At 48.7% G+C, this 21,527-nt stretch overlaps 2 protein-coding genes across 6 annotated transcripts in view; one reads left to right on the top strand and one right to left on the bottom strand.

Moving 5' to 3' along the window:
• TK2 (thymidine kinase 2) overlaps nt 1–4,324 on the bottom strand; it is a 28,502-nt gene extending 24,178 nt beyond the window's left edge. Inside the window, exons 1-2 of one of the 3 annotated variants that reach the window (XM_051846863.2) lie at nt 4,135–4,324; nt 3,377–3,414 (exon numbers count right to left, since the gene is read on the bottom strand). In XM_051846863.2, the coding sequence (XP_051702823.2) occupies nt 3,377–3,414; nt 4,135–4,246 (150 nt within the window). In that variant the 5' untranslated portion in view covers nt 4,247–4,324. The remainder of the gene's footprint in view (nt 1–3,376; nt 3,415–4,134) is intronic. The other 2 variants (XM_051846864.2, XM_051846862.2) reach the window with 2 other exon arrangements.
• A 2,085-nt stretch (nt 4,325–6,409) lies between these two features.
• On the top strand, nt 6,410–21,021 carry CKLF (chemokine like factor). 3 transcript variants are annotated; one of them, XM_008257389.4, is made up of 4 exons: nt 6,415–6,604; nt 13,039–13,197; nt 16,993–17,088; nt 20,833–21,021. In XM_008257389.4, exons 1-4 carry the CDS (start codon nt 6,539–6,541, stop codon nt 20,959–20,961), a joined length of 450 nt encoding a protein of 149 aa, XP_008255611.1. In that variant the 5' UTR covers nt 6,415–6,538; the 3' UTR covers nt 20,962–21,021. The 3 variants fall into 3 exon arrangements, with proteins under 3 accessions (XP_017197759.1, XP_008255611.1, XP_017197758.1); XM_017342269.3 differs by lacking the exon at nt 6,415–6,604 and adding an exon at nt 10,085–10,600; XM_017342270.2 differs by lacking the exon at nt 13,039–13,197 and having other exon boundaries at nt 6,410–6,604.
• Nucleotides 21,022–21,527: the final 506 nt, after the last annotated feature.

The following is a 21,527-nucleotide window of genomic DNA, read 5'->3' on the forward strand; positions in this document are numbered from 1 at the left end:
ACTCTGGGCATGGCTCGCAGTGGGCGGCGGCATGTGCACTCTCGTGGCAAATGCTCTGCACTTCCCAAAGAAGTCTCATGCTTCTTCGGAGACGCTCTCCCGGCTACCGGCTGGGCGCTGACGCAGGTTACCTGCACCTTCACCGCTGTTCGCCTCCCAGAACCTCAGAGGGAGGTCCCCGTGGTTTTCACAAAGTGAAACATGAGGCTTGTGGGAGGGACTCCAGCAAGGACAACTTGAACTGGTGACCGCCCTGGCGGGAACAGGAGCAGGAGGGGCCCTGGCAGCCCTCTGGGGCCCCCCTAGACCAAAGACCTCCTCCTCCAAGCAGCTCCCCCCAGGGAAAGGCGGCATCTGAGGCTGCGGTTCCCTACCTTGGCATGAGCGCACAAGAATGACGCGGGAGCTTTCACAAACCTCTGCAAGGAACCACAACTCAGACCAATTGTGCCACAGCCTCTGCACATGAGACTCGGGCCTAGTCGTCGTCAGAGCTCAACCTGCCAGCAGGGCTGGGCACGCTGGTCTGCAGCAGGCTTTCGCACGTGTAGTCCACGGCCACCTGCCGCCAGAAGCACGTGACGCAGCAGCGGGTAGCGGCCAGACCCCCTGCGAACCCTCAAACCTGGTGCCCGGCAATACTGACAGGGCTCTGCTCAGCCAGGCACTGCTGGTGGCTCTGGATCCAACACATCAAAGGAGCGGGTGGGCAGTCCTGCCTAAGGAAGAAGAGAAAGCAGCCCCCGGGAACACCCAGCAGACATCCTCCGGCGTGCACCCAGAAGGACCTGTCTAGAGTTACTTGGGTGACTGCAGGCATGGCAGAGGAAAGAGGAGGAATTCACACCCAGGCCTGCAGGCCTCTTCTCACAGCTCCCACGGGGGCTTCAGGCACACCCTACCTAGGACCCCAGGCACACCCTACCTAGGACCCCAGGCACACCCTACCTAGAACCCCAGGCAGCAGCTGTCTCACCTCCGCGTCCACTGGCCGAGACTTTCCGCAGCAAGGCCTCCTCCTGCCCTGATCCTAGCAGGTGTCCAAGGAAGCTGGACAAACACTTCCAACACAAGCCAACCCACGCTCCAATCCCCAGTCCCTGCCAGCTCACTCCTCTAGAACCCCAAACTCCAAAATCAACCCAAGGGAGTGTGCAAAAGGGCACAATGGGACCCCATTAAGGACACTAATGAATGGGACCTTTTTGTTGCTGCTCTTTGAAAAAAATCACTTTTCCAGGAGCTGGCATCGTGGCACAGCAGGTGAAGTTGCCACCTGCGACACCGGCATCCCACATGGGAACTGGTTTGAGTCCCAGCTGCTCCATTTCCAACCCAGCTCCCTGCTAAGGCACCTGGGAAAGCAGCAGCCTGCTACCCAGAGGGGCAACTTAGATGGAGTTCTAGGCTTCTAGCTTTGGCCATTTGGGGAATAAACCAGACCCAGCCACTGTGGCCATCTGGGGAATAAACCAGCGGATGGAAGTTCTCTCTCCCTCTCTCTCTCTGCAATTCTTTCAAATAAACAAATCTTTAAAAAAAAATACTTTTTGGGTGCCGGTTCTAGTCCCGGCTGCTCCTCTTCCAATCCAGCTCTCTGCAATGGCCTAGGAAAGCAGTAGAAGATGGCCTAAGTCCTTGGGCCCCTGCAGCCATGTGGGAGATCCGGAAGAAGCTCCTGTTTCCTGGCATCGGATTGGCACAGCTCCAGCCATTCCGGCCATCTGGGGAGTGAACCATCAGATAGAAGACCCCCCCCCCCCCTCTGTGTGTGTGTAACTCTGACTTTCAAATAAATAAATAAATCTTTGAAAAAAAGTTTCTTTAAAAAATTACTTTTGCTAGCTTTTAAAAAAGAGTTCCATATAGATATCACTCTACATAGACTTCACTTTCCTGTTCATTGAGAAGAGTTTAACATGCTGTTCACGTGAGACCTTCTTCCAAAAACACCGTTCCTCCTCCTACCCTGAAATCCTGAAGTGGCTCACTGTGAGGCCTCGAGTGAGCTCAGCCCAACTGCCCCCTGGTTAAAGCAGGTAAAACAGGAAGAATCACACAGAGCACCCTGTAATGAAGGGGAAAGAGAAGGTAGGCAGAGCAAGGGTCCACACTTCTTTTTAAAGTGATGTCTAAAAAATATGATAAAGAGTGGGAGGAAACAGAGAAAATCATAAATATCACCCCAAAATATTAAGAAATGAGCTTCCTTACATCTTAACATATTTCATACATGTGTTATTTTCTATACGCGCCTCTCATCTTTGAGTCTTTCCATTACGTACGAGGCCTCTGCGTACCAGGCACTGCATCCCCAGGTACCCAGAGACTCACAGGAGATTATGAGAGGAGGAGATGTGATGACACGGCGGGAGCAGGTGGATGTGCCGCTTCACCTCCACCATCCTCGGCTCCGAGGCTGGGAGCCCAGTTCCCATGACTACTGCCGACACCACAACGAGCCACCCAGCCTTACCAAAAACATTCCATCTTTCCTAAAAAAACGGAAGTTAAGCACTCTCACCATAGGATGTACAGAGAACCAAAAGGAGAAACCAAAAATCACTCATAATCCCTGAGAGAATGGCCATCTGAACGCAATCAAGACCACAGGTTCCAAGGTAAACAGGCTTGGATCCAAAACCCTCACCGGAAGAGGCAAATGCTGTCCTATTAAAAACCCTGCGAAATCTGCAGTAAATAGGAAAGCTGCTCAAATCTCTAACAACCGCACACTGAACGCATCAGCAAAGGTCCAGCATCCTTGACCTCAAACATCTGGGGCCAGATGTGTTTCGAGTTTCAGATTTTTTCAGACTTGGTCTATTTGCATTTACATAATGAGCCCTCTCGGGGAAAGGACTCAAGTCTAAACACAAAACTCTCCACTTGTGTCTTGTATATTCCTTACACGCAAGGCCCGAAGTTAACCCCGAAGTTAACCGTCTACAGTATTTCTAACAATTTTGTGCATGAAAGTGAAATCTCAAGGTGTAGAATTCTCCAACTGGGACATGAGGTCAGGGCTCTGAGGGTTCCTGTTTTTGAAGCACGGCAGATGTTGGTCGGGATCAGTGATGGGGCCCTGTACCTCCGCACAAGGAGCTACTATGGGACGCAGGGAACAGAGCCCTTCCCGTGCAGGGTGGGCTTTGTAACGGCCTTTTACGGTGGCGCAAGCCTACCTGAAGGTCACGAGGATCCCTCCCTGCTGGTGTGTGTAGACTCTGGGGAGGGGGACAAACAGGAACCTGGCCTCTGGGGGGATGGGGACAGACTTGCTCTTGCATCTGTGAGCACGGATGCCTGCACACTCCTCCAGGAAAGATAAAACCAGAATCGCCCCCACAGGGGAGAGTGTGCGTAAGAGACTTACCACGGACTTTTTCTCTTTTTCATTTTCTCTACCTTTAGCTACAAAAAAAGAAAAGAGAGAAAGAAAAAGAAATCAATTTTTAAACCCAGTGTTCAAAACTCGCTCTTCCCCCCAGCTTGCTACACGACCGGAAAAGTCAATGCTACGCTGGTGCCCCAGGCCTAAAAGCGGTGTGGAGTTCCCTGGAGGATGGGTGGACACCTGTGGGCTACACTGCAGGGGCCAGGGGTCACGTGAGCACATGGGGAGGGGAATATGCGCTCAGGTCCTCGCCCCGGGCTGACAGCGCTTTGCCTTTTCCACACACGCCCTGTTCGGGAACGCTGCAGCTGGGCGGCCCGCAGGAGCCCAGAGCGGGCGGCGGGCACCGGTCCGGGTCCGAGTCCGGGTCCGGGTCTGGGTCCGGGTCCGGCTTCTACAGCGCAGGCGCTCTCAGGCCACCCAGCGCCAGAACCCGGGACGCGGGGCCTGCTCTCCCCCAGATTCTCTGGCTGAGTCCCTCCCCCAACCCCGCCAAGGCCCAAAAACCAATCAGACCAGGGAATGGGTCAGGCCCCCCGCCCCGTCGGGCAGGGGTCTTGCGGCTCCCGGCGCCCCTCTGCTCAGCCCAGGGCAGGAGCCGCGCCGGCGTTCCAAACGCGCCGCCTGTGACGGTCTCGCCCCCCGGGGAGGAAATCCCGAGCCTCCGAACAGGAGTTGCGGGGTCCGGAGGGTCTGCGAGCCGAGAGGCGGGCGCCGTCGGCGAGGGGAACAGAGACCTGAGTTGTCCGGCGGCTCGGCCCGGCGCTGCGCCCCTCGCGGCCCGGGGCTCCCCGGCCTGACGCGGTGCAACGCCCGGGCGGCCCAGCCCCGCAGCGGCCGCAGCAGCATGGCCCAGCGGCCGGATCCGGCGGCCGGCTGGCCGGACTTCCTCGCTGCGCCGGCGAGACCCGCGGCACGTCCAGCCCCGGCGCTCCGCCCCGGCCCGGCACGCCCTCGCCGGGCGTCCGCGGGGACCCGGCCCTTAAAGAGACCGCGTCGCTTTTGTGCCTCCCAGCGAGAGGGGAAATGGATCCGAGACAGGCTCGCTGACTCGGAGCAGGGACGGCTCATCATTCCGATCAACCCTGCAAGGAGATACCGTCGCTCGCGTTCTCCGAGCGCATCCTCAGAGAGTTGAGCGACTTGTTCAGAATGATCAGAAGTCTTCATTAAGGGATGGAGCTGGAATTCCAGCCCACGTCTTGCTGGGAACCCACTCGTGTTTACACGTTGCCACTTCCAGGGAGTGGACTCTGATCTGGATTGCTTGGGAATGCACAACTAATTTTCCAACTAGGCAGATGAATAGGGAGTGGGGAGGAAGACTGTAAGCCCGGCATCTACTCAGATAGCAAAAATCCAACCTCGGGGTTGGCGTTGGGCAACCACATCCGGACCAGCTCCCTGCTAACAGCCTGGGAAAGCAGCAGAGGATGGCCGGAGTGCTTGGCCCCTTGCACCCATATGGGAGACCTGGGAGAAGCGCCTGGCTTAAACCATTTGGGGAGTGAACCAGATAATGGAAGATCTTTGTTTCCCTCTCTGCCATTCTGTCTTTCAAATAAATAAATCTGTGTTGGGGTACCTCACAGGCCCAGACCCAGTACCAGAACTACCACCACCCTGGGCTGGGACAGTTCCAGTGCCTCAGTGGAGGGTTCCCCCTCCCTCAGGAGCGTCAGTCACCGCTTTGCCCGGGAGAAAGAAATCATTTGCCAAAAAGTTCACTTCACCTGCAGATGTGTTACGGGAAAACCACTACCTGCACAGCGGCCACACACCTGGCCTGGGCACGTGTGCTCCCTAGTTAGCAAGCTGGAGAACTGAAGTCCATGTTTTCTAACTGGATGAGGATGTGCAGCTAGCTGACTGCTGCTCAGATCCGACGGGAAGCTAAGATGGGAAGAATCTACAGGTTCCAGTGGACTGGGACCGTGGCCAAGTCACCCCAGGTGGAATTTCAACCACTTAAAAGAGGCAATATATACTTCACACCCCCTACCCCCCCTCCCCAAAATAGTCCCCCAGCTGGTGGAGCGCTGATTTCACTGCGGTATTTGTGGAAACTCGAACTGAATCCAAGAGGCGATGGCGCCGTGGCTCACTAGGCTAATCCTCCGCCTTGCGGCGCCGGCACACCGGGTTCTAGTCCCGGTCGGGGCGCCGGATTCTGTCCCGGTTGCCCCTCTTCCAGGCCAGCTCTCTGCTGTGGCCAGGGAGTGCAGTGGAGGATGGCCCAAGTACTTGGGCCCTGCACCCCATGGGAGACCAGGAAAAGCACCTGGCTCCTGGCTCCTGCCATCGGATCAGCGCAGTGCGCTGGCCGTGGCGGCCATTGGAGGGAGAACCAATGGCAAAGGAAGACCTTTCTCTCTGTCTCTCTCTCTCACTGTCCACTCTGCCTGTCAAAAAAATTTAAAAAAATTTTTTAAAAAAATGAATCCAAGAGGCAAAAGAGCAAATCCACTGAAGGGGCTTGTGATGCCCTGGGAGCAGGGATAGAGCCTGAGGCCCAGCTCATCAGTTCAGGCTACACAAATTTAACACCTACTGTGTACCAGACCCTGGAGACCCTCCACAGACAGATGCAGCCGGGGCTCGGCTTTTGTGGAATATATGTTCTTAGGGCATATTATCAGCTAGCGATCAACGCTGTGGAGAGAGAGGGTAGCTATTCTAGACGAAGGGAGATCACCAGGACCTGGCTTTTGAGATGACCAAGGTCTGAGGAGGCTGGCCAGCCATTCCCAGCCCCTTCCCCCTGCTCTCCCACCTCACCCCCAGCCCGGGTAAGCGCCTCCCGACAGGAACGCCCCACCCCCAGCTCCCTAGAGAGCAAGAGCGCTGTGGCCCTCAGTGCTAGCCAGGACCGGGCAGACTGGCCAAGCCGGAGCTGACCTGGGAGGCTCCCGGCATTAGGTCTCCGCGTGCACCGCGGGAGACGCGACAGGGGGCGTGGCGGGAGCGGCTAGCGGTCCGCGCCGTAGAACGCATGCGCAAAGGTGGCTCCGCGGCGCGGTACGCATGCGCGCGAGAGGGCGGGAAGCCGAGAGGGGCGGCGGTTGTGGTCGCGGCGCGCGAGGCTTGGCAGTGGGCTGAGACGGCTGAAGAGGAAGTGCGACTGTTCTGTCTGCTGGCGCTATGGCGAAACCAAAGCATCGTCCCTTCTGCTTGAGCGTGAAAGGCCACGTGAAGATGCTGCGGCTGGTGAGGGCCGGGCGGCGGGTCGAGGGGCTCGAGGGGCTCAAGGGTAGTGAGTGTCCGCGTGCTCTTTCAGCCCCCACCCCGTTGTGATGAGGCCTCCCCCGGGCAAGGCCTTCCACGCTGCGCCCTGGAGGAAAGACAGAACTAAGGCAGGCACTGTCCCCACCCTTCCGCAAAACCGATTGAGCCTCCTGAGTCACCTGCCCTTGGGCCCACAGGCCAGACCCCCGGGTGATGCGACGCGGCTGCACACGTACCGCTCAAAAGCCAACAGGATTGAAAAGAAATTGTTTTCCATCCCGGTGGGGCTAGATGCTCTGTGTATTACTGAAGTCGGTCGTTGGATGTGCATGTGCCGGCAGGGTCCAAGCCAGGTCCAGAGCTGCCCGGGACCAGGAGCCTGGCCGGCAGCTGTGATCAGAGACGTGCAGAAAGGAATCCCCACTTCTAGAAAAGTGACGGGGCAAGTTAGATCGCAGGAAACTGCTAGTTGAAGGAATCCGAGAAGAGACAGCGTGTGGGGAAAAAATGAATTGTCTTGAATGATGAAGAGTTGACCCGCGGAGCAGGGAAGGAGATGGTTAAAAGTTACAGGGACCTCTTCCTCTTAACGAGATGAAGCACTGTGTATTGGGAAAGGTCTCGAAAATCATGGCCACTTGGCAGGCAGAGCGCTCCCGAGAGCAGAGGTTGACAGGCAGAGTGGAGTTGTGAGGGCGCTGCGAACCCCAGGGCAGTGAGGGGACCCTCTTGCGTCCCTGCCACCCTCTGAGTGAGTCTGAGAAACAGCTGTGACATAAAAACAAAGCAGAACCTTCGCGAGAGCCGTTCAGAAACCTGCTCTAGACTCAGAGGAAGAAGGCATTACATCTGGTTCAGCAAGAGTAATAACCAGGGAGAGGCCGGCGCCGCGGCTCACTAGGCTAATCCTCCGCCTGCGGCGCCGACACACCGGGTTCTAGTCCCGGTCGGGGCGCCGGATTCTGTCCCGGCTGCCCCTCTTCCAGGCCAGCTCTCTGCTGTGGCCAGGGAGTGCAGTGGAGGATGGCCCAAGTGCTTGGGCCCTGCACCCGCATGGGAGACCAGGAAGAAGCACCTGGCTCCTGCCTTTGGATCAGCACAGTGCTGGCCGCAGCAGCCATTTGGGGGGTGAACCAACAGAAGGAAGACCTTTCTCTCTGTCTCTCTCTCTCTCTCACTGTCTAACCCTGCCTGTCAAAAATAAATAAATAAATAAATAAATAAATAACCAGGGAGAAAGCGAGCTGCAGGCCTGAGGGCTTTGTGCCAAGCACTGAAAGCGCTAGAACCCTGGAGGAAGAACAGGTTCGTGAGGAAGGTTTCGTTTCTGACCTATTAATTCCGTTAACAAGCGATCTAATTAACTTGTTCCAAGCTCTAGAGATGAACAAAGAAGTCGCTGACCCATGGTGTTCTTCAGTCCAGTCATCAGCATATAGCTATAACACATAACAGGGTGGAGACAGGGCACAGAAGTAGACGACTAACCAGGAAAATAAATGGAAGTGTCAAAACTTCCTGGAAACCTAAGGTGGGGTCTGAGAGCCACCTGAACAAAGGCATGAAAGCAAAATACAGAACTTAGCAGCACACTAAAAGAAGCTGAATGTTACCTTATTGATTCACTTAACAAGTATTTTTGAATACCTGTGGTGTGCCAGAAATCATCCCAGACTCTTAGAGATCAGAGAACAAAAGAAAGAGTCCTGCCCTCATAAGACTTTACTTACTGGATGGGAGGGCATAGGAGACAAAGATACTATGTAGTATTCAAGAAGGCCGTTAAGTGCTATGGAATAAGAAAAAAACTAAAGCCAGGTTAAAGGAGGAAGGGGCTTGTAGTAAAAGGCTCTAGACTGTAGTAATAAGTACAAGGATTATTATACAGTCAGGTTGACATCTGATGAAACAGATGACTGAGGTTAGCTTTAAGACTATCTGGAGGAAGCGTGAAGCAGAGGAAAGTCCACTGGGTTGACCTAGTGACAGGCATGTGCCTGAAGGAGTCAAGAACCAGTGTGGCTGGAGTAGAATACAGTGGTGATAAGGGAAGTTTTGAATCGGACTTTAAAAAAAAAAAAAAAGGCCACCACTGTGGCGTAGTAGGTCAAGCATCTGCCTGCAGTGGCAGCTTCTTATACAGGTGCCAGTTTGAGTCCCAGCTGCTCCACTTCCGATCCAGTTCCCTGCTGATAGCCTGGGAAAGCAGAAGATGGCCTAACTCTTTGGGCCCCTGCACCCTCATGGGAGACATGGAAGAAGCTCCTGGTTCCTGGCTTCTGGCTCGTGGCTTCAGATTGGCCCAGCTCTGGATATTGCGGCCATCTGGGTAGTGAACACTGGATGAAAGACCTTTCTCTCTGTAACTCTGCCTCTCAAATATATAAAATCTTAAACAATTTTTTTTTAATTACACTAGCTTCTATGTTAATGGTAGATTGATGGGAAGGAACAGGAAAGGACTACAGCAAGGTCAAGGGTAGACCAGTTAAAGATCTTGCAATGATCTGGCAAGAGATGATGGCAGCTCAGACCAGCTGGTGTCTGGTGGTAGCAGAGTAGGTAATAGAAACGCTCAGGGCCTTCAAAGAGTTCATGGAAAATTAAATTGCAATTTAATTTTGTTTTGGTACAAAAAGTTGAAATCCATTTGGTTTTTTCCTAATATGCATTTTTCCTGAATTTGTTGAAGAATCATTATATGCATGGATTTCAATTCCTTTTGGCACCAAGATAAACTTTTAATTCTATTTTTCATAAACTTTTTGAAGTATATTTGTCAAGTTTAAATATCATTTATCCTAAATGTTCAGAACCAGAAGCAATTTGGACTTTAGGTTTTGGATGATTTGTATTTACAGAGTAATGCATCTCAGGGATGGGACCCAAGTCTAAACATGAAACTTACTTATGTTTCATATACACCTTATATATACAGCCTAAAGGTAATTTTATGCAACCTTTTTTTATAATTTTGTGCATAAAACAAAGTGTACATTCAACCCTGAGAGATCAGCTATGAACTTTTCCATTCAAGAAGTTTTAGATGTTGGAGCATTTGGGATTTTGGATTTTCAAATTATAAATGTTAAACCTGTATTTTGAAAGTAGTTACCGGCCGGCGTCGCAGCTCACTTGACTAATCCTCCTCCTGAGGCGCTGGCACCCCGGGTTCTAGTCCCAGTTGGGGCACCAGTTCTGTCCCGGTTGCTCCTCTTCCAGTCCAGCTCTCTGCTGTGGTGTGGGAAGGCAGTGGAGGATGGCCCAAGTGCTTGGAACCTGCACTCACAGGGGAGACCAGGAGGAAGCGCCTGGCTCCTGGCTTCAGATCAACGCAGCGTGCTGGCCATAGTGGCCATTGGGGGGTGAACCAATGGAAAAAGGAAGACCTTTCTCTCTGTCTTTCTCTCTCTCAATGTCTAATTCTGCCTGTCAAAAAAAAAAATTAAAAAAAAAAAAAGAAAGTAGTTACCAAAACAAAATTGCTGCTGAACCAAAAAAAAGAAGACTCAAGATAACACCAAGGTTTTTGGCCTAAGCAACAGGAAGAGTAGAGTCACCCTCCGTGGAGACTGGAAATCTTATAGTGAAGCAAATGTGGCAAAAGAATCAGAAGTTCAATTTTGGATCTCAGTGTGAGAGTAGAGATATCTATTGGACATCTAAATGGTAAAATTGGTTAAGGAGTTGAAATAGACAAGAATGGATTTTGGTAGAGGTCAGGTTTTAGGTATATAAAATATTTAAAGCCACAAAAATGATGAAGTCATTAAGATAATATAAAAAATATAAATAAGGAAGTATGGGATGTACCACAGAACATTTCAACATCAAGACATTCGGGAAAAGAGGGGGAACCAGCAAAGAAGACTATGAGAGAGCATTTGTGAAGTAGGAGAAACCAAGAATATGATGCCCTGGAAGCCATGAGGAGAAGCTCTTGAAGGAGTCACCAGCTTGTCAGATACATCAGTTCAAGTAAGATAAGGACCAAGAATAAACACTAAAATGCTAATGTGGAGAAATGTGAGGCAACTCTTTGCTTTCGGGGCAGACAAGAGCTCAGTCAGGGAAGACCCTGGCCATGCATTCAGAGGGAGGCTCTATTTGGAAGACCAAGGGGAGCCACTGAAGGATTCTAGATAGATGAAGAAATATATAAACCAATTTGCACTTTAGAAATTTTACTGTAGTGTATTTGTCATGATAGTTCAAGGGAAAGATGCTGAAGGGTAGTAGTTGTAGGGATGAAGAGGAGGGAAGGCCGAAAGTGGGTATAGGTCATCAGAACTTGGTAACTGATCGAGTGGTTCTAGGGAATGGGTAGGTGCAGTGGTCTTAGGTCCTAGGTTTTAGCAGAGGAATTAGTTCAGTTTTGGACATGGTGAATTTCAGATGCTGGCAGGTTATCCAGATGGGGATTCTAAATGGTGATATTTGTGTGTGAAGCGTGGAAGGCAGACCTAGAATAGAGACCCAGGTTGATTGAGTGGATGGGAACAGAATACAGGGAAAGGTCAGCATTTGAAAGAAGTGTATAAAGGGAGAGGACATCACCGAGAGGCCTTGCAGAAGGAATGAGAACCAGGAAAGATGACACGGGACCCAAAGAAGCAGAGGAATAGGGGTGGGACAGCCAATGGCAAGTAAGTCAGCAGGGTCCCTAGGGATTAAAACTGGGAAATTACTCAGCTTGTACTTCTGAAATCAGTGGTGATGTTAGCAAAAGCAGTTTCCGTAGAGTTGTGAAGAAATGTGGGAGATGTTAATGGGATATTTAAAGACAATTGGGGGAAAAAAAAGTCAGTAGCTCAGGGAAGATATAAGAACCGAATGTAGCAGAAATCACAAGAAATTTTAAGAAAATAGAGAAATCACCAATGCTAATTACTGTAGAACAAAGAGTTTATAGAGCAGGAACTGAAAAAATGATTGCATAATCTGTGAACTCAGGACCTTGGTGCAGTAGACTGACAAGCAGTTGCTGTGACATGCCGCTACAGGGCACTTTGAGAGTTTGTGGGAAATGCGTGTGTGTTAAGAGAAGGTAACTTAGAAATGTTTATAAGATGGGGCCGACGCTGTGGCGCAGTGGGTTAACGCCCTGGCCTGAAGTGCTGGCATCCCATATGGGTGCCAGTTCGAGACCTGGCTGCTCCACTTTTGATCCAGCTCTCTGCTGTGGCCTGGGAAAGCAGTAGAAGATGGCCCAAGTCCTTGGACCCCTGCACCCACGTGGGAGACCGGAAAGAAGCTCCTGGCTCCTGGCTTCAGATCAGCGCAGCTCTGGCCATTCTGGCCATCTGCGGAGTGAACCATCGGATGGAAGACACACTCTCTCTCTCTTTCTCTGCCTCTGCTCTCTCTGTGTAACTCTTTCAAATAAATAAATAAAATCTTTGAAGAAAAAAAAAAGAAATGTTTATAAGATGATGAAGAAAGGAATTATCAGAGGACAGTTAGAGGTCTGAGAGAGAAAGGAGATGTTTGATGGGAAAAGATCAAGAGAACAGATGTGGGAAATGAAATATCAGAAGTACAAATAGTGGGGCTGGCGCTATGGCGCAGCGGGTAAAGCCACCGTCTGCAGTGCCAGCATCCCATGTGGGCGCCGTTTTGAGTCCGCTTCTGATCCAGCTCCCTGCTAATGTGCCTGGGAAAGCAGGGCAGGGTGGCTCAAGTCCTTGGGCCCCTGCACCCATGTGGAAGACCCAGAAGAAGCTCCTAGTTCCTAGCTTCGGCTTGGCCCAGCCCAGCCGCAGTCATTGGGGCCATTTGAGGGTGAAATGGTGGATAGAAAGTCTCCCTCTCCCTCTTTCTCTCTTTGTAGCTCTGCCTTTCAAATAAATAAAAATAAAATCTTTTTAAAAATACAGGTAGTGAATTAGACTTAAAATGGGGTACTTAGTTGTCCAATGCACAAAGAGAAGCCAGTATCTATACATTTTATTGTTTTTAAGATTTATTTATTTACTTGAAAGACAATTACAGAGAGGAGAGGGAGAGACACAAAGAGGTCTTCTATCTGCTGGTTCACTCCCTGAATGGTTGCAATGGCTGGAGTTGGGCCAGACCAAAGCCAGGAGCCAGAAACTTCTTCAAGGTCTCCCACATTGGGCACAAGGGCCCAAACACTTGGGCCATTCTCCACTATTTTCTCAGGTGCATTAGCAGGGAGCCTGATCAGAAGTGGAGCAGCCAGCAATCAAACTGGTGCCCATATGGGATGCCAGCATTGCAGGTGGCGGCTCAACCCACAGTGCCAAAACGCCAGACCCTATCTATACATTGTAAGCATGACTCTTTTGTATGTGTGTGTGTGTGTGTGTGTGGCAGGAATACAGTTAATTATTTAAGTATTTTACAGCTTGATTTGTATTCAATATCATTGAGTAAAGCATTTTTTCTTCTTCTAGGCACTGTCTGTGACATCTATGACCTTTTTTATCCTCGCACAAGCCCCTGAACCATACATTGTTATCACAGGATTTGAAGTCACTATTATTTTATTTTTCATTATTTTATATATACTCAGACTTGATCGATTAATGAAATGTCTGTTTTGGCCTTTGCTTGTAAGTATTCAATTTCATCCTTAAAAATTGCGCGTTCCTACCATAGTGAGACATTTAATAAACTGTTCTTTGATTCTCTTGAGCCTTTAAGGTAATCTCTGATAGGCTGAAGGAAGATGAATTCTACCCATTGCTAATATACTTTTTTTTAAGATTTATTTATTTATTTGGAAGTCAGAGTTACACAGAGAGAGAAGGAAAGACAGAGACAGAGACAGAGAGGTCTTCCATCCGCTGGTTCACTCCTCAGTTGGCCACAATGGCCAGAGCTGTGCTGAGCCAAAGCCAGAAGCCAGGAGCTTCTTCCAGGTCTCCCGCATGGGTGCAGGGACCCAAGGACTTGGGCCATCCTCCACTGCTTTCCCAGGCCATAGCAGAGAGTTGGATGGGAAGTGGAGCAGCTGGGACTTGAACCAGTGTCTATATGGGATGCTGGCACTGCAGGCAGCAGCTTTACTCGCCACATCACAGTGCCAGCCCCCCAATATACTTTTTATTGTCCTTTGGAGAGGTTTTCAGGAATCTAAGACAGCCACAGAGATAAATTCTCCTCTAAGTGCCATCTATCAGTAGATGTGGATGACCATTCTGTAGAATTCATTGAAGTGTAGAATCTCCTAAAATAATTTTTATTTAGTATCACATTAATATAGCATTCTTAATCTTTACTTCTCTTTTAAATGCATGTTGCTGTGGCCTGTCAGTTGGGGAAGAGACATAGAGGCAGGTACCAAGTTTCTGCTTTTGCATATCCTTGATCCCTAAATAGAAAATCTAAGTAGGGAGGTTGGATAGAGCATAATGTATCTTACTTGAAATCAATAACCATTAATGCCAAGTAATTCTAACTGACCTTAGGGAATCTACTTTGTAGCATACAGATGTCAACTTGACATTCTTAGAGCAGTAGAGTGCCCAGATTGTTCTGAAAATTCACTGGCAAAAAAGGCAGATTGATAAATAAATCTTTAAAAAAAAAAAAAAAAAGGCAGATTGAAGATACTAGTTAAGGTGCACGTGGTCCTTCCGTCTGGACTAGTAGCTGGTTCCAGTAAACACCGAGTGAGCTCACTCCAGCCTCCTGTCTCCTGCGCCCCCCTCTGCCCTTCCCTTCTTTAGCTAGACTGGTAACTGCTGTAGCATCAAGAAAGCTATCACATTTGGGCTGTTCTTTTCCTTTAAACTACAACTCTCTGGAGCTACTTACATACGCTAATAATAAACTTGGAGCTCCACATTTAACAGAATACACACAGCAGCCTGTGTGTAGCAAACTGAAAGTAGTCTCCAAACCTCTGAGGATCAAACTTGGCTGATCTTGCAATCCCTTAGAAATGGTGCTATATGGGCAACTCAGCACTCTTCTTATGAAACCCAGCTTGCTGTCTGACTGGAGTGAATGAAATTACTTACTAAATGCTAAGCATCTGCTAATCCCAGATTCTGTAACTGATTTTCTCTATCGCCTTGAAGCTGAACTAAACACCTAGCACAGAAGAAAGTTAACCTGGGAAAGCTAGTCTCAATATTTCCTGCAAATGGGAATTGTTTTCTTCTTAAGTGTATCTAATCTTCCCTGGCCCCATTGAACTTATTCCTCTAATAACTTTTCTAAGTCATCAGGATTTTGAATTTTGGCATTTCTGTGTTAATTCTTTCCCACCTATAGTTATCCGCAAACATAAGTAAGGTATTCCAGAATAAAGATGATTTATCATTCCCACACTGTACCCATTAAAATATGAACTGGGGGCTGGTGGTGTGGCATAGCGACACAAACTGCTGCTTCTGACGTGAATATCAGGGTGGCAGTTCAAGTCCTGGCTGCTCCATTTCTGGTCTAGCTCCCTGCCAATGCTCCTTGGAAGGCAGCAGAAGATGGCCAAGTAGTCCATGTAGGAGACCAAGATGGAGTTCCTTGCTGCAGGCTTCAGCCTGACTCAAACCTGGCTGCTGTGGCCTTTTTTAATAAATAGACCTTCCTAAAGCCACAGTTAGGAATGAAAATGCTTCATTTGGGGAAATTATTGAAAGAGCTGTATCAGAAATAGTAACACTGGGGCAGGTGTTTGATGCAAGTGTAAAGATGATACTTGGGATGCCTGTTCCCGTATCAGAGTGCTTGAGTTCTGGCTCCATTTCTGATTCCAACTTGTTGCTGATGCACACTCTGGGAGGCAGCGGGTGATAGTCCGAGTGGCTCGGCTGCTCCACCCACATGCGGCACCCAAACTGAGTTCCCAGATCCTGGCTTCAGTCTGCCCCAGTCCTAGCTGTTGGCATTTGGGTACTAAACCAGTAGATGGGAGATCCCTCTCTTTCTGTGTCTCTGTCTTTCAAATAAGATAACAATAAATAAAACATTTTTAAAAAGAAGCAACATAACCAGTTTGGGATAAAAAAAATTTACCATGCCTGTAAAAATTCTCTGTCAGGGTTATAAAAATATGAGCTCAGAGAGTTACACTGTCCAAAACAGAAACATCTTAAGTGTTAATTCAGGATAGCCATATAGATACTGCACTAAAAATGAGTAATCTCATATATGATGTTCATTTGCATGGAAAATTAATTTTATTTTTTATGAAATACTACAAATAAACTTAATGTTAACCTAAATACAATTACACTTAAAAATATAAAGGCACAGATAGAAAAAAGAATACTGTACCCCGATTTTCCACTGTGAAAATTAAAAACTGGAAAAAAAACTAAGATCTAAAATACTGATACTTATTTTTAGATTTTATAATTTACCTTAAGTGGCTAATAAATGAGTATTAAAAAGTTAACACTGGGAAATCCAGTCTTCTCCATATAATTTAGAAAAGTGGTTTCTTCACATATGAGGTATGTGCACTGTCCCACATATAAATTCCTACTACACTTCCATTCACTGGAAATATCTACCTGCAGTATAAATAAGACAATGAACAAAAATATATATCTTGTTCCAATAACTTAGAATGCACAGAAAAATACCTATTAGCATGATATTACATAAAATGTGTGTGGGGTTTCTCATGAAAATTACCACTTTCTCTTAAGTACATGCTATTTTAAAATTTAATAATTTACATTTTAATAACAGAGTTGTTTGACATTCAGTGTAGACTTCTCAACATTTTCTCTTGTTAAAATTGAGCTTCGGGGGCCAGTGCTATGGCTTAGCAGGTTAAAGCACAAGCCTGCAGCACCAGCATCCCATATGGGCACTGGTTCGAGTCCCAGCTGCTCCACTTCCAATTCAGCTCCCTGCTAATGCACCTGGGAAAGCAGAGGATGATTGCCCAAGCATTGGGCCCCTGGCACCCATGTGGGAGACCCGGAAGAAGCTCCTAGCACCACACTTTGGATCAGCTTAGCTCTGGCTGTTGCTGCCATTTGGGGAATAAACCAGCAGATGGAAGATCTCTCTCTCTCCCTCTATCTGTACCTCTGTCTTTCAAATAAATTTTAAAAATATATATATTAAAAAAAAGTTGAGCTTCTACCTAACAGATGATCTGCTTTCTTTCCTAACTAGATGATTTCTCACATCAACTATATGTTTAAATGAAAAAGAAATAAAAGCTTAAATAGTTAAATGATTGGTATATTATAGGTAAAGAGGAGCACTAGGCATTGTCAGTATACACCAAATATTATAAAGGTATCATTTTGGTTTCCTGAAAGATAATGCCAAAAAATTTGTTTAAATGGAATTTTCAAAATCTTTGTAAAGTCAATCCAATTTTTTTTAAGTGTTACTTGGTGGTTTCATGTAAGGCTTACCTTCCTACTCTGTGTTTTTAGGATATTATCAACTCAATCGTAACAACATTATTCTTGGTCATTTTATCTGTTTTGGCACTGCTACCAGAAACCACGACATTTACGATCCTTGGAGGGGTAAGTGAGATCTTTCTGGTTTCTCTCTTGAGGTTTGATCAGAATACAAGTTTATGTTAAAAACAGACACAAGAATAGAAAGCGATGTTCATCCTTGAGGCTCCTGGGCCAGGATGCAGTATCTAGTGGCTTAATATTTTGTGTGTATGAATGCTTGCCTTGTGAAGGAGTATGATTTTGTGATAGAACTGGAGTTAGCCAAATAAAGAGGTCCCTACATATTTCTTATATGTATATAGGGCTAGACCAGACTGAGAGAAGCTACTAGAAGCAGTTACAACACTTAGCTCTGAGAAACATGATGAATGAGCTGCAAAGCTCTCCCTTTTCAAAAAAAGCATATAGATTACATATCACTCGTTAAGAAGACAGGCCAGCACTACGGCAGGCAGAGCCGTCAGCCCATATGGGCACCAGATCCAGTCCCAGCTGCTCTGCTTCCAGACCAGCTCCCTGCTATGCACCTGGGAAAGCAGCAGACAATGGCCTGAGTACATGGGCCCCTACCACCCCTATGGGAGACACAGATGGAGTTCCAGCCTCCTGGCTTCGGCCTGGCCCAGGCCCAGCAGGTGAGGCCATTTAGGAAGCAAACCAAGGGATGGAAAATCTCTTGTCTCTCCCCCTCTCTCTGTAACTCTGCCTTTCAAAGAAATAAATCTTTTTTTAAAAAAGATGAGACAGACTATTCTAAACCCAGTTGTTTTTTGTTCACATGAAATATGGTGCAAAGTGTCTGTGATGAGGGAATGTTGTTAGGAAGGATCATTTTGAACTTTTACAGGAGGCAAAGCAACTTCACCAGAATTTATCCTGGAAGGCAAGCCAAAATAAAAGAGGGAAGTAGTTTGGGTATGATTCCAGCTGAAATACTTCTGTATTCCTTACAGAAGATTCAAAATCATTTGGCTTTTCTAGGCTCTGAGTAAGAGGCTTGAGTTAGAACGTTCTCCTTCCTGTTTCCTTGTTTTCTGATAGTACAGGTCAGTTAGAACTGATTCAGAACCCATGGTTTTGGGGCCAGTATTATATCAGAGGGTTAAGCCACCACCTGTGACGCGGCGCCCTATATTAGAACCCTGGTTCAAGACCCTGCTACTCCATTTCCCATCCAGCTCCCTGCTAATGTGCCTGGGCAAGCAGCAGAAGGTGGCTCAGTGCTTGGGCCCCTGCACCCAGTGTGGAGAGCCAGATGGAGTTCTAGACTGCTGGCTTCTGCTTGGCCCAGACCCAGTCATTGCAGCCATTCGGGGAGTGAACCAGTAGACAGGAGATCTCTCTCGCTCTTCCTCTCCTTTTTCCTGTCTGTAACTGCCTTCCAAATAAATCTAAAAACATTTTTTCAAAAAAGAACAAAACATGGTTTTCATCTCCCTTAGGCCGCAAGCAACTGTGAGTGAGTGATGGAATTTTTCTAAAGGTGACTATAACAACTTCCCCCACTTGTTTTAACTCTTACTTGGTCAGCTCTGCGGCTCAATAGACTAATCCTCCGCCTGCGGCACCAGCACACCGGGTTCTAGTCCCGGTCGGGGCACCATGTTCTGTCCCGGTTGCTCCTCTTCCTGTCCAGCTCTCTGCTATGGCCCAGGAGTGCAGTGGAGGATGGCCCAAGCCCTTGGGCCCTGACCCACATGGGAGACCAGGAGAGGCACCTGGCTCCTGGCTTCAGATCAGCGCAGTGCGCCGGCCACAGCGGCCATTGAGGGGTGAACCAACGGAAAAAAGGAGGACCTTTCTCTCTGTCTCTCTCTCTCTCACTGTCCACTCTGCCTGTCAAAAAAAAAAAAAAAAAAAAGATAATCTTACTCCTCTAGTCTGAAGAAAGAGGGAACAGGTGTAAGATTGACTTTCATTCACTTAATTTCTCATTCATTCATTTATGCACTCCATAAGTTACTTTGCAGCTATTTACAAAGTAAGTGGTCTCCAATACAGCAGCCACTAGGCACACTGTGTACTGGAAATGTGACTAGTCTAAATTGAGATAAACTATAAGTATAAAAGCAACATTGAATTTCAAAGATTTATTATCTGAAAAAAGAATGTGGAATATTTCTTTACTAACATTGTTAGATTAATGATATGTTAAATGATAATATTTTGGATATATTGGACTAAATAAAATATTAAAGTCTATTTCACTTTTTCTTTACTTTAATATTTTGTTTTATTTTCATTTTATTCAAAGGGCAAAGAGACAGAAAGAGATTTCCATCTGCTGGTTCACTCTAGAAGTGCCCACAACAGTCAGGGCGGCTAGGTCAGGAGCCGAGACCTCAATTTGGGTCTTCCACGTGTGTGGCAACAGCCCAAGAACTTGAGCCATCATCTGCTGCTTCCCACAGAAAGCTGGATTAGAAGTGGAGGAGCTATGACTCGAACCGAGGCACTCCAGTATGGGATGTGGGTATCCCAAGCAGAGTCTTAGTTGCTGTATAAGGCCCACCCCTTTTCTTTTTAATGTGGCTCTGAGACAACCTTAAATTAATTAGGTGGCTTACATGGTGACACACATGTTTCTTTTGGACAGCACTGGACTAGAGCGTGAGCCCTATCTTCCGGTTGCTTAGAGCCTAGCACAGGAGACAGAGTGCAGACAGCGGTGTAGAAGCTGTTGACAGGGGGACAGGGAGCACAGGAAAAAGGAAGCAGCTACCTCTCTCTGATAGCAAAATTGCAATTTGCAAGAAGAAGGGAGAAGAAAGAACTGTGGGAGGAAACAGCAGCGTGGAGAAATGCCAGAACCCCAGAAGGATTGATGGAGGGAAGAATCGACCCTGCTCAGAAGCTAGGAGGTGGGGGGAAAGGAGGTTGTAGGAATCCAGGAAGCCGACCACGTGGCACACAAGTTCTGGTCCCCTGCAAGCCCCCTGTGTTCTAGTCTGTTGCCTTTCATTCAGATTTCTTTCCCCAAGGCTTGTTTAGAATCCCACTTCTAAAGCAGATGCAGCCCAGCCTTGGAGAGTCCCCGCCGGCTAATCTTGTCACCCTGTGACCCAGAGCACACCACACACGCGGTATGCTCCAGATGCCCGGTGCGTCTCCAGAGCCTTGATCATAGCAACCAGGCCTGTGATCACATCCTAAGCGGCTGTTAACCTTGATCTTCTCTCCAGTACAGCCCTGCAACAGGGAATCAAACAGTGTACACTGGAGGTAGAAATGATGGTTGGTAACCGAGTCTCCTCAGTAGCGCTTAAAAGAGCACATGCAGGAGTGGGTGAAGAGGTAAGAGAGGGCCCGGCGCTGTGGCGCGGCAGGTAAGGCCACCGCCTGCAGCACTGGCATCCCATGTGGGCGGCGTGTCCTGGCTGCTCCACTTCTGATCCAGCTCGTGCTAATGGCCTGGGAAAAGCATCAGAAGATGTCCCAAGTGTGGGAGACCCGGATGAAACTCCAGGCTCCTGGCTCCTTGCCCAGCCCTGGCCATTGCAGCCATCTGGGGGGAAAACCAGCAGATGGAAGATACACCCCCCCGTGTGTGTGTGTGTGTGTGTGTGTGTGTGTGTGTGTGTGTTTCTGCCTCTCCACAACACTCTCGGATAAATAAAAAAAGAGGTAAAGACATATGTACCGGGAGTCCACTATCAGCTCTGCTAACTTCAGCTTCCTGTTCATAGTCCATAAGGTGTTGGGGACTTCGGCAGAGGATCAGAGGAGCCGGTGGGCAGACCATTGACAATTTGTGTTCACCAGCGCTAGGGGCCAAAGCTGCGGTGACACTGTGTCTTCTGTCTGCAGGTGTTCGCGCTCATAACGGCAGTGTTCTGTATTGCCGATGGTGCCCTCATTTACCGGAAGCTTCTGTTTAATCCAAGCGGTCCTTATCAGAAAAAGCCTGCTCACGACAAAGAAGAAGAAGATTTGTAATTGTTTTACTCTTTTTTAGTTAATAACAAGAATTAAACCTATTTCCTTATGTTTCCACAACATTTTCCACAGTTGTTCTCATTCTAATCTCAGTGTGGAAGCTAGAGCAAGATTTCCAGATTCTGCACCTGGCGTCTGTAACTTTCACGGGAATACTGGCAGAGCGGGCTGGGGTCGGGTTTTGTAGCTCCGGGGCCTGGAAGGCAGGGCAGAACGCCCCAGACGGTCCGCAGAGATCCTTGCTCGCTGGCTGGTTTCAGCCCGGAGGCGGAGGCGTGGATAAACCTGGGGTCGCCGGGCGGGGCGGCGAGGGGGGCAGCTGCAGGGCTGCGCTTGCCCGCGGTCAGCAAGAGCGGGATGCGCGCGAGGGCCAGGCAGCCAGCGGCCGTTGGCGTGCAGCGCTGGTGTCCAGGGGAAAGCTGGCCACCCCGGCTGGGGCCGGCCTGACACGACCAGGTCCAGCGGCCCACCATGGATCCTGAAAATACCAAACCCGGGCTGTCTAGTTCGTCAGCACGCCGGGCGCAGCCCGCACGCCCAGCACAGCCCACGCCGCTGGTGGGTGC

This window comes from Oryctolagus cuniculus, chromosome 18 (genome assembly GCF_964237555.1).
Source record: "Oryctolagus cuniculus chromosome 18, mOryCun1.1, whole genome shotgun sequence".
In the NCBI taxonomy this organism is placed as follows: domain Eukaryota; kingdom Metazoa; phylum Chordata; class Mammalia; order Lagomorpha; family Leporidae; genus Oryctolagus; species Oryctolagus cuniculus.